Genomic DNA, 12,065 nt, shown 5'->3' with positions numbered 1-12,065 from the left:
CTTTTATTTATTAAGGAGTGATATTTACCCTGAAAAGAAATGTATATTTATTTCATTGGAGCACTAATTTAATTTTGAATATGCTACGACAGCGAAGCTACAACTTGTACTAAATCATCCATCTATCGCTTGTTAATCTATTCTCTTTTTGCGTGCTGCGCTGAATAATACATGTTTTGGAATAAACTCCTGTAGTAATTTTGTTAACAGAAAATGATATAAGTTGTAGCAGATTCTGAATATCAAACATTTCTGCACAACATGCTCTAATTTTCTGTTCTCTTTTTGTAATTGAAAAAGTAAACGGTTGTTTACTCTTTTTCTGATAACGAAAATGGATTTCCCTAAAAAATTATGCCCAAATAAAAAAGCGAATTGCTACGATATACGAGTCCGTTCATCAATTTCAAATCTACTCTTGTATTTAGTATGACAAACAGAAGTGAGAAACTGTGCAACATTATATACAGGCGTAGAAAATCCGTGTGCCCGCGCATCTTGTCCTTGGGGCGGAGCGTGCGTGTCCCGCGTCGGGACTGCGCAGTGCGCATGTCCCGTGTGTCCCCCTGCGCTTGCGCCGGTCTGCGCCTCAGATCACAACACGTACGGTAGCGAGTGCAAGATGAGGATGCACGCCTGCCAAGAAGGCATCAAGGAAGGGGAACTACGGGTGCTGTATAATGGAACTTGTCGTGAGTTGTCTTTTTACTTTTTGTTATATGAAAAAATATTGTTCATGAAACAAAGAAGTTTCAAATACGAAATTCCACGCTCAATTTTAACCCCAGTGGATTTTCGTTGAACACCCTATGTTCTTTTTTTCATGTATTTTGCAATCAAAACATATAATTTTAAATTATTTTATTAAGACTAGCTTTTAAATAACAAATAAAATATAGAGGCATATAAGCAATAGCTACATTGAAGTAATTTAAAAGACCAAAACATTTTTTCATTTATAAAATTCGTGAAAGCGAGCTTCATCTTTATTATTAAATCATTTCAGAGCAAATTCTTGATTCATCGTTTTCCTCTTATCTAACAATGAATTAGAAATTTTGATTTTGTAAACATTTTTAGACACTGATTGATTGTCATTAAATCCAGGGAAGCGTTAGATTTACTTTAAAATTTTAAATTCTGTTACCGCCTGGAGCATTTTGTCAACCTCGTAATTCCGAGCGCAGCCATCTGTTCTGCTTAACTCACACGCAGTAATAAATCGCACCAAACCTATCACTTATAACGCGGAAAATGTCAATTAGAGATTAAAATGGCTCCAATGCAGGTCGTAATTGAAACCGACGCGGATTGATGAACGGAGACAACAGATTATTTTTTCCTACACTGCTATTGATATTTAACAATGTTCCAAAAAACAAAAGGAAAATATATTTATCAGCGCCAGAATTCTCAAAAGATACTTCCTAAGAGTTTTATTATTAATCAATCAACTTTAAAGCTTCTTGGCAGAGCTTTTCGCCTCAAGCCAATTTGGTGTCAGTATGGCAGCTTATTTGTTTAACTTCGTTATAACTTTGCTTACTTATTGGTGCCTGATTAGTACAAAACATTTTTGAAAACTTGATGCATAAAACTTAGTTATAAAACAAAAGTTTCATATCTAACATAAAGAAAGAACAAATCGGTATGCTAAACTGTATTCGTGTATATTTTAACCCTTCAGAATGTTTTATTCAGAAATTCATATGAACTATATTTTGAGTATTTTTTTTTATAATTACGCGGTATTTTGTTCGTGTATTAAATTAAAAAAGTTTTATGCATGTAAATTATTTTATAGATAGATCGCTATTGACTAAAAAACTATTATATTTATTACTGATACAAAACTCTCTCGCTCTCTCATGTGAGCGCATTTCTGGTTACTTCCACTGCCGTAAAGCATTTGAGTTCAGCATCAAGTTGCAAACTTATTCACCATAACATTGCATTTTCAGCGGTCTAAAATCTCTTACAACTACTTCAATTCATTTGTTAAGTTCCCTGTTTCCCACGTGGACATGGACAATATGGCCTTGATCTCTAGCTATGTTTTGATTGTATTGTCTGTGAATCAGAGTCATGCGCGGACATCGTGTGCCGAGGCGGCGGCGACTGCACCATGGACGCCGACACCGGCCGTCCAGTGTGTAGATGCAACCACAATTGCACTGCGTCGCAGGTGAGCTCTCTAATTACGAATCAGGACATCGCCACATGTGTGTTTGTCAACTACCTTGATTAGAATGTCCATGGTTTCTTTGTGACTGGGTCTGTTTTTGTTGGCTTTGAAACATCTAATAATAATGTATAATTTATATTGTAGTTCCGTATTTTATACTTTTATAAAAATATCATAACCAATCATTATATATAATTTTGCGTTCACGTTGCACTAAACTTGTGTCGCGAATACAATGGACAACATAAATGGGCAGAACACACCCTGAACAACAAATATATGTGATCACAAATACAAATATTTGCCCGCTCTGGAATCAAACCCAGGACCTGCAGATAGCGAACGGGCGTCGTATTTGTTTGTGATGTTAAAGTTCTAATAAAAGGTACTTATAAGTATGGAAATATTTTTTTAAGTATCTTACAATTTTAATTCTGTTATAATAACGTAAAATTAGTAAAATTTCAGTCGACGAAAAGTTTAACCTTTATAAAATTTACGAAATTTAATAATTTACTCGATATCTGACCTCGGGAGAAAGTAAATTTCAATCCAATCAAGTTAAGTAGATTTCAAATAATGCACAAGCATAGCTCTCAACAATACCCCGGGTAGCATGAGACGTAGATTATAACCAGTTTAGCTTAAAAGGGATCAGACGTATTGATTTTAAGATCTTCTTAGTCGTTAATCGAGTTTTCACTTCTGTTGATTCGATTTCATTAAAGTTCAAGTTAAAATTGCTTCATTGTCTTTTTTTTAGTTACTGAAGTAAGTTATGAATAAATAAATCTATTTATATTTTAACAAATAGGTAATCCAACTGCTGCAATTTGAGCTCACTTGAGACATGGTTTGTAACTTATAAATAAATCCTATAACTTAAAAATACAATGTTACTAAAGAAAAAAGTAATAAACTCCTAACCCTTGTTTATATTGCGTAAAAAAGTAATAAACTAAATATAGTTAAAATACAACTCAATAAAATATCCCGCGATGTTCAAATATTTAATCTATGATGGGTTGGGCCCAGCCGACATTCTTAGCTAAATTATCCATAAGTTAACCCTTTATATCGCTAGGAATCGGACGTGGTATGCGGGACCGACGGCCAAACGTACCCCTCGCAATGTGAACTGGATTCAATGGCATGTCGGGAACAAAGTGACCTCAAGATTACTTACAGGGGCGATTGCTGTAAGTATAAAGTAGTGTTAAGTATATGTGATTAGTTAAATGATTAAATTGAATGATAACAATAGTTATCATTTTGTTAGACTGTTTTCTATAAATCCCTGTTCTGTAATGTCAACATACCAGTATGTACATGATTTCATTTCATTTTCCAAAGGAGGCAGTTAAAAGTAAAGCAGTACTTCGTCATGATGTCAATTTTTGTACTACGGAATAAGTAATTTATGTTTTTAGCAATGTTTTTTCAAAACACAATTTAAAAGTAGAAAATATCACAACGTAAGTTAAACCTTACATAAAAGCTTAAAAATACTAGTAGTGTTTGTCATAACAAAAATAGAACCCTTTGATAATACAGTGCTTATTTAACTAGAACATAAATATAAAATTTGTTCTTTTTTGGTAATGTCGGTGGCATCGCAGGGTGGTAAAAATCGATGAAGCTAAAAAGCCGCGGACACTCGATTAGCTCGATTTAAAAACTGGTCAAGTGCTAGTGAACTAGATCTTTACTAATTGGTTTCGGCGTATTTTTTTCATCAGATGATTCATAATAATGGAAATACAATTAAATCTTTTGCTACAAACCAAATTACGTGCAACCGCACGTGATGGTACTTACACCGCAACATTTATGTACCGATTAATTACAATTATGTGGAGAAACATAACATTGCCACGAACTGTACACGACACCTAGCTAGTGCATTATTATGCAAGTGCATGGCGGAAATGAGCATCGGGCTTGCTATTTCAGGGAATACATATTGGATTACATTAATTATTGATTTACCTAAAAATACATAACAGTGCATGCACATAGTTTGTCTTAGAATAGTATTGTAATATAGGTACCAATCTTTTAAAATAAAAAACAGTGTAATATTTTTTAAGTAAAAGTTACGTTTTAAGAATAAATATATTTGCGCACATTCCAATATCAGAATAGGATAATAGTTTCAATAAAATTTTATTTTAGAAGTATTTAAAGACGCATTGTTTCAAACTATTGTTTACTCAATGTATATTCAATGACGTATTCTGACATCCTCTGAAGACTCAAAGGAAACTAAAATGGAAAGTTGACTATTTTTTGTATTTTTACTGCAGTTTTATCATCCTATATTTTATCTCAATAGTCTGAAAAGTTTGAAATCCATTTTTTTCCTTTTTTGCTGGTACTTACTCAAATCCACATAAGGATTAAATAAATTGGCTTTGTTTGCATCTTCAGGTTGTTTTGTGGATCGAACCTTTTGTGGCGTACTTACTGAGCTAAATCTTTTTCCAATGTCAGTAAGCTCGTTATTATAATAATGTTAGATTGTACATCAATTGCTTGGATCAATAACAAATAACTTACAAGTATATTGTAGTATATTGTAACTACCACTACTAGTATTTACTATTTATTTAAAAAAATAATGTTGTTATAAAAATATAAGAGAAAAATTAATAGATCTGGTAATTTTAAAAGTTAAAGTATTTGCATTATTTACGAGGTAGTTATTTTTGTACTTTATTTAAAGAAGTTTCCTGGAAAAATCGTAAAACATTTCCGTTTTTCCTTTATAAATATTTTAGAGTTGAAAATCTTCATAGAAAGACGCTTTCATTTTATCGCCGTGTATTAGTTTGACGGCTGTTGCAAGACTTTCATTTTGCGGAGAAGTGGTAAACAATCGTTATTAAATTTGCACGGGTGTCTTCCCTCGTTCCTCATTGCGAGAATGGGAAAGCCTAATTTTCTCTGACGCCAGAATGAGAAAGTACTATAAGAAGCCCGCAATTGTTGGACAAAATGACGTTATCTGTTCAGCCATTCGTTTCTCGGCAAACTTTAGCCGGGTGCTTACAGAGTCGTAACCTTGCTAGCGTAGACGAAATAAAACTCGTATAGAGTTATTTATGACTATGTGACTCCAATGCTGTCGAGAAATTTACTGTTTTGATCATTACGTAATATTATTACTCGTAATATTTTACAGCTCATTCGCTAGTATTGTGTGTAAACTATACTTGTGGAGTAATTAAAATATTATGATTTATTAAAGCTTCTTCACTTTTGACAGCTCTATGCGAAGGCGTTCAATGCTCTTTTGGAGCTCATTGTTCGGCTGGAGAGTGCGTGTGTCCCACTGACTGTACTGGCGCAGCTCGTGAACCGGTGTGTGGCAGCACCATGCAGACATTTCCCAACGAATGTGAACTACAGAAAGCCGCTTGTAAATTACCACCACCTGCCACACTACATGTAATCTTCTACGGAGACTGCAAGGACAGATTGGCCGTTGTACCACCAATCGCAATGAGTACGTTTATTTTTTTATTGAAAGTATCTATTCCTTAACTATTTTAATTTTCACAATAATTTATTGCTGCATGTAAAATTCACGAGCGGGTGGCAGTCAAAATATTTACCGCCGGACCGTCATCAAGCCGGTTGTTAGCAGTAATTCCAATAAAGCGACCCATCCCTGATCAATTAACTAACTTTCCGCTTTATCGCTCGACTAACACGCAAATATTTTGGTGTGGGGTGGATAGCAACGACAGCGATGACCACGACGGAGGCAGAGGAAGAGTCGACTGATTCTTTGGGGGCCACGGATGATAGTGTGACGACCAGCCCATCAGCATGCCGCGACATCAGATGTGATTTCGGAGCGAGTTGCGAGATCGGAGCCGATGGGTATCCACGATGTTCCTGTCTTTTTGACTGTCCACATGAACTTGAATACTTCCCGGTCTGTGCATCAGACTTTAGGCTGTATTCCAGTTTATGTGCTATGCGCAAAGAAGGATGCCAAAAACAACTTGAACTTCGGCTTCGTCCTTTGGATCTTTGTAAAGGTGGGGGGTTACTGTTTGCATGCTTGCTAACACTGAAATTTCAAAAATGTGTTTGTTAATTGAAGATATCAATTTATTTGTTATTCCATGCAGGTATGGAAGTAAGGCCATGTGGTAATAATAAAGCTATGATTGATCCGACTACTGGTCTTGAAATTGACTGCGGCAATGGACCTCATCGTCAGGATTGTCCGATTGGAAGCTATTGTCATATAACGCTTACAGCTGCCAGATGCTGTCCTAAAAGTAAGTGTAAAATTTCAGTCTTGAAATTTAACTTGTTGATAAAAAATATAAATAAAACAATTGTTTTATTATTTAATAATTGGCTTTGATTTATTAATTTAATTAATCCATCACATACAAAATAATAACTTGAAGAAACTTAAAGAAAAATAGAGTAATTTTTGTTAGTTAACATAATTATCTGTGATCTAAGCAAAAAAATATTGTGTCAAAGTTTCTGCTGCCAGTAAAACACTTTTCCTGTATATGTCAGATGTCAGATTCAAATTGGAGTTAACGAATTTGAATTCTCCATTTTCATTTCTTTATTTAGAAAGCAATTAAATCGTAATTACGAGTGTTGTAGAGGTAAAGGACAGCTTTCAAGCAGCTTTTATGAGCAAATAATTCCGAAATTATATTGAAATTATATTTCAGTATTGCAGTGTGTAGTAGTGGCAGCTTTATTTTATTTTACGTAGTCATTTAATTAGTCTATGCATGATAAATAGTAATGTTACTTGTTTATTTTCTCCACTTTTTATTATTGTAAGTGTTCATTGGACGGCGGCTCAACGTGTCCGTTTATGGTGATGACTGAAAAAATCGCTAATTTGTATCACTGCGCCACACATTTAAGTCACGGAAACAATCTTATTATTGTTACTTATAGCTGTGTATCTCTATCTAATATGTTCCAACTTTTAATGTTTGTACGTGTCTCAGTTGATGCAAATAAACTTCTTATTTATCTATCTATCTATTTAATGAAATGTAAAGAATTTTAAAGTACGATTATATATATTTACTTTGGAAAATCTATTTATTTTTAAAATACTCAAATGCATGTACTATTTTTATCGTGTGATTTGTCGCGGTGTAGATACTACCCGTACACGGCACCACAAGTAAATTGGTCACGATCACGCTACCTGAATTCTTGGTAGCTCCATAAAATCGTGTACTCAACGTGGAACCGTTGAATCGCCATTAATATTCAAACGTATGGTTGTAGACGATTCACGGATAGATGAGAAGAAACTTGAGCACTGTGAGGTTAGCGCGTTCGGATGTTGCCCTGACGGGTCGACAGCGGCGACAGGACCCAATGAGGAGGGTTGCCCAATCACAAGCTCGACTTGCGGTTGCAATAGATTGGGGTCCGTGTCAGATCGCTGTGACGAAAATGGGCAATGCGCTTGTCGGCCGGGCGTCGGCGGGCTGAAATGCGACCGCTGCGAGCCCGGATATTGGGGGCTGCCGAGGATCGGCTCGGGGCACACTGGCTGTATTCGTAAGTATTATAGATTTACATTCTAACCTCAGTTTGTGCCTGCTGATCGGAAAATATTGGACGTAAACCCATGTCTGATTCTGATTTGTCTCTGGCCTCATTAAACGAACAGTTTTCCGTGATACACTTATTTTGCGTATGTTATATATTATTACATCTTATTATTTTTCACCAAATTGTTATTCTCGATTTTTCCGAACAAGTTAGTCTTGAAGAAAAGGAAACTTAATTACAAAAAATAAAAAACACAGAATACTCGTAGTGAGAATTCATATTGATGATAATATAAATAACATTTAAAAAATTAAAACTCGCTAATCTACATGTTTAACAGCTATTGTTATGTTTTGACATCGTGTTCGGATCGGAATAATATGTCATCACAATATCATTTTAAACATTTGTGTATCGGATAGATTGTGCGATTTAATTACTCAGTTTTATTTAAATTGACTCTTGTACCTATACCATGCTGACAGGATCATCATGAAATATGCAATAAATTTATTGTAATACTTTTGTAAGGGATCTTTTGTTTTAAAATTATTTTTTACTTCAAATTTTTATATTACGGTAATGTTTTGCTATTTTCTGTTTGATCCTAATATTCGGCAGAGAATTCTTTATAGCTTATTGTCATATTAAATAATGGTAAAATAAGAAATGTGCAACAAAATGCCACAAACGTGTGTATTGTCTAGCTTGCGGCTGCTCAGCCTTTGGTTCAGTGCGAGAGGACTGTGAACAAATGACGGGCCGTTGTGTGTGTCGCACTGGAGTCCAGGGACAGAAGTGTACCGTGTGCGCTGACCATCGCCGCAGACTCGGACCCAATGGGTGTGCTGACCGTGAGTAATTCTATATTTTGTACGATTAAAAGTCAAATTAAAATAGTTCAAAGTTCGCTGCAGATCTTCCTTCATGTTGCTTGAGATATACTTAGGTTACAGACAGTCTGGTGGCTACCGCTATCTGGTAAAGAACCAAATGAGAGATATTCAGTTAAGTACTTCACTTCTCACTATCGAGTCGATTCGAAGTGAGCGAAACAATCACATTGCGCCATTGTAACGTAACGACAACCACACCGCAATGTGATTGGTTCACTAGGAGAAGTGAAATGCAAACTCGCAGCTGTAAGTCTTCTGTTGCCGAAGCGCGTGCAAGTGAGGTTGATCTGGGTTGGGTTGGATAAGATGATATTATACACTCATTTCAATCAAAAAAATATTTTCTACATTATTAACTTAATAAAAGGTATTACGAATGATACGAATGTAAATATCATTAATATTAAACTTCTTCACAGCAAAACAATTTCCACATAGCTACTTTGAACGCGTATATACTTAGTTGGAAGCCACAAAGTTTTGCTTTAACAATCCTAAGTCTCCCCGCCCCCTCATCCATACTAAATAAAGTTCAAAACTTCTAAACTTTGCCTAGTAAGAATTTCCTTTACATGGATACGTTAGAACTCGCTTAGTCTTATCCTATAGAGTTTCTTCCTGAAACTTATTAAACATTAACACATTTGTACCCATGTAATGTAATTTAGTTGATTAAAAAACTTACTTTCAAACTCATCGTTGAAGCGTAGCTACTTTCTATCAAACCCATGCCGAAGCGGTCGTAGATGGGTCATAGCCAATGTAGTCGTAGTATTTGATCGAAAGTTCCCAGGTTCGATCCCTACTGCTACTTATATACTTATAACAATCATACTCATATAATATGTTAGTTTTAATATCACATGTTCCGGGTAACGCAAAATATTATGATGAACCTGCGCACTGATGGACTTCACTATTGATGAACTTCACTAGTATGATATAATTATATGCGTCTACTCTCATCTCAGGTGCAGGCTAAAATAGCACACTAAAATAAAGAAAGATCAAAAGCGTTTGATAATGTATACACAGTTATCTAGCAGCATGACTATTTTAAAAGAAAATGTTTTATATAGTAATTTCATCAGAGCTCTATTGTTATATACTAATAAATATATTACTAGGTACCCGCAACTATTGTGACAATGTTTAGGAACACAGTTAAATATTATCATATACTAAATAAATAAATAATAAATATATTAGGACAAATCACATTGAGCTAGCCCCAAAGTTCTAGCCTTGTGTTATGGGATACTAACTCAACGATACTATATTTAATAACATATACATATATAGATAAACAACCGACCGGGGATAGAACCCGAGACCTCTCGGTTCAGAGGCAAGCACTTTACCACTACGCCACCGACTGTATCATTGTTGGGATAATAAATTTATTAAGTATATATTACTTATTTCGTAGGCGGCTGCGTGGGTGGCTGGTACCTATGTTAAATCTATTGTAAAGAGTATTTTGGTAAAGAAAAATATTTAGTTAGGTATCTTGCAAATAATGTTACAAACGATATATTATTTTGTGCGGTTTTAATACCTCCTGATATATAACTACATAAGTCATGACCTAGATAAATTTAAAGTGCCCATTTTTATCGTAAAAATGAATAGATTATTATAGGACAGCTCGTTAATACCATTATAGCACACGTTTACCTCAAGTGGGATAGGTATAATCACAAAATGATCCCCACTTGATCGACGTATCCATTAACGCATGAAATGGCCGTGCATAATAAATTATACTGCCACTACTTCTCAAATTGGATCGGATAAGCCCAAAATTATCAATTATAAATGTACGAGTATGTTGTTTGTCCTAGACTCATTGAATTTTTTTACATTAGGAATTATATGTTTGTATGTATTATATGTTTGAAATTAAAATACGCTGACATTTTGAGTTTCTTGAAGTAATTTATTGATTTGTTTCGTATTGTCACTCAGAATATTATTAAGACAATAGTACTTGAACCAGTTGACTCTAGTTAACTTACGTCATATGTGTTCTTCAGCTTGGAGAAAGGAAGAAATATAAATATAGTATTAGGTACCAATAGTAATCATATCCTTTAAACCTCTGCTAAGCAATATATAAACAGTTGTTCAACTATTTAATACAAAAGCTATTTATCAAAACAGCTGAAAGCGGTAGCGTGGTGGCTTCGTGCACTGATCTGTCCTGCTATTTCGGAGCAGTGTGCACTGAGCGCACGGGCGGAGCCCTGTGCGAGTGTGCGGCTGCGCCCTGCCCTGATAGCGATAGTAACATGCTGGTGAGTGGAAACCCTTGTAATTAACTTATGTTTTTTTTATGAACACAGACTGTGACATTATATCTGTAAGCAATTTTTATAACCTCTAGATTAAATCTAATTTTCATTCCTGAAAAGAGAAGTTTCACAAAATATTGATGGATTTTTTTCCCAATTTTCCCAATGATATGTTCAAGGCATTTCACACTAGTATGAAGGCCGGAAAACTTAGTTTCCCACATTAACATAGGCTCAGTGTGAAAGTGGTAAAGTCGTGAATGTTTTCAGTAATTAGCAGTAAGACTTTCACTTAGTACTTAATTTAAAATTCTGTTGCAATTCCTGACAGGTCTGCGGCAGCGACGGCAAGACTTACGAGTCGGAATGCCACCTAAAGTTGCAAGCGTGTCGCACGCAAGAGGACATAGTAGTACAAGCGTTTGGCCCTTGCAAACTGGGCGAACTGGCTGGAACAGCTGGCCCTCCCAGACCCTCCTCCCCCATTCAATTCACTCAACAAGATGACGGCGCAGCTTCCAAGTCAACGAGGCACCTTCTCAATCCAGATAAATATTACAATAAATACGAATGGACGAGGAAAGAAACGCCAAGTGATTTTGATGGAATTTTGTCAGGACAAAAGTTTAGAAGTAAGTGTAATATTTTAATGATTTTTTCATGACATGTCACAGATACTTTTCAACAAATTTTCAAAACAAGGTTAATGTGAGGTTAAAAGCACTGTTCCGGTTAGGCAATGGCGTGGGATGGATTCAATTTGCAATTTTTGTTTTCAAAAATGTTTCTTGTTTTAAATTGGAATAATGGCAGAAATACACATCCCAGTAGCTTGCAAACGTGCATGCCAGCTTCTAGCACTATATAAACATTACTTCAGAATAATAACTAAGTATAGGACAAATTACATACGCAAATATTTTTCATCTCAATATCACAATACATTGCATATGCCTACCTGTCAGTTACTTGCTCCAAGCGTAAATCATTTACGTATAAGACTCTCTTAAAAATCTCCATTTTAATTAAAAGAGCTAATTCAAATAGCTTAAAAAAGAATTCCTCTAAACTTATAAAACAAGTGCTGCTGGCGAGTGGCGATGGCGAGCCATTCACTTTTTTATCCCT

At 35.2% G+C, this 12,065-nt stretch overlaps 1 protein-coding gene across 9 annotated transcripts in view; it reads left to right on the top strand.

Moving 5' to 3' along the window:
- Positions 1-12,065, top strand: part of LOC128675166 (agrin-like) — a 168,248-nt gene that overhangs the window by 138,198 nt on the left and 17,985 nt on the right. For 8 of the 9 annotated variants that reach the window (XR_010370099.1, XM_064436450.1, XM_053754408.2 and 5 more), the window contains 10 exons: positions 471-692; positions 2,082-2,185; positions 3,270-3,384; positions 5,454-5,693; positions 5,929-6,234; positions 6,328-6,480; positions 7,475-7,753; positions 8,455-8,601; positions 10,807-10,940; positions 11,269-11,569. Coding sequence is in view for 8 of the 9 variants with exons in the window: in XM_064436450.1 (XP_064292520.1) it covers positions 471-692; positions 2,082-2,185; positions 3,270-3,384; positions 5,454-5,693; positions 5,929-6,234; positions 6,328-6,480; positions 7,475-7,753; positions 8,455-8,601; positions 10,807-10,940; positions 11,269-11,569 (2,001 nt within the window). In the remaining variant the exon portion in view is untranslated. The remainder of the gene's footprint in view (positions 1-470; positions 693-2,081; positions 2,186-3,269; positions 3,385-5,453; positions 5,694-5,928; positions 6,235-6,327; positions 6,481-7,474; positions 7,754-8,454; positions 8,602-10,806; positions 10,941-11,268; positions 11,570-12,065) is intronic. The other variant, XM_053754435.1, reaches the window with a different exon arrangement.

The sequence above is a fragment of the Plodia interpunctella genome, chromosome 2, assembly GCF_027563975.2.
Source record: "Plodia interpunctella isolate USDA-ARS_2022_Savannah chromosome 2, ilPloInte3.2, whole genome shotgun sequence".
In the NCBI taxonomy this organism is placed as follows: domain Eukaryota; kingdom Metazoa; phylum Arthropoda; class Insecta; order Lepidoptera; family Pyralidae; genus Plodia; species Plodia interpunctella.
This window is presented reverse-complemented; position numbering and strand designations above follow the sequence as displayed.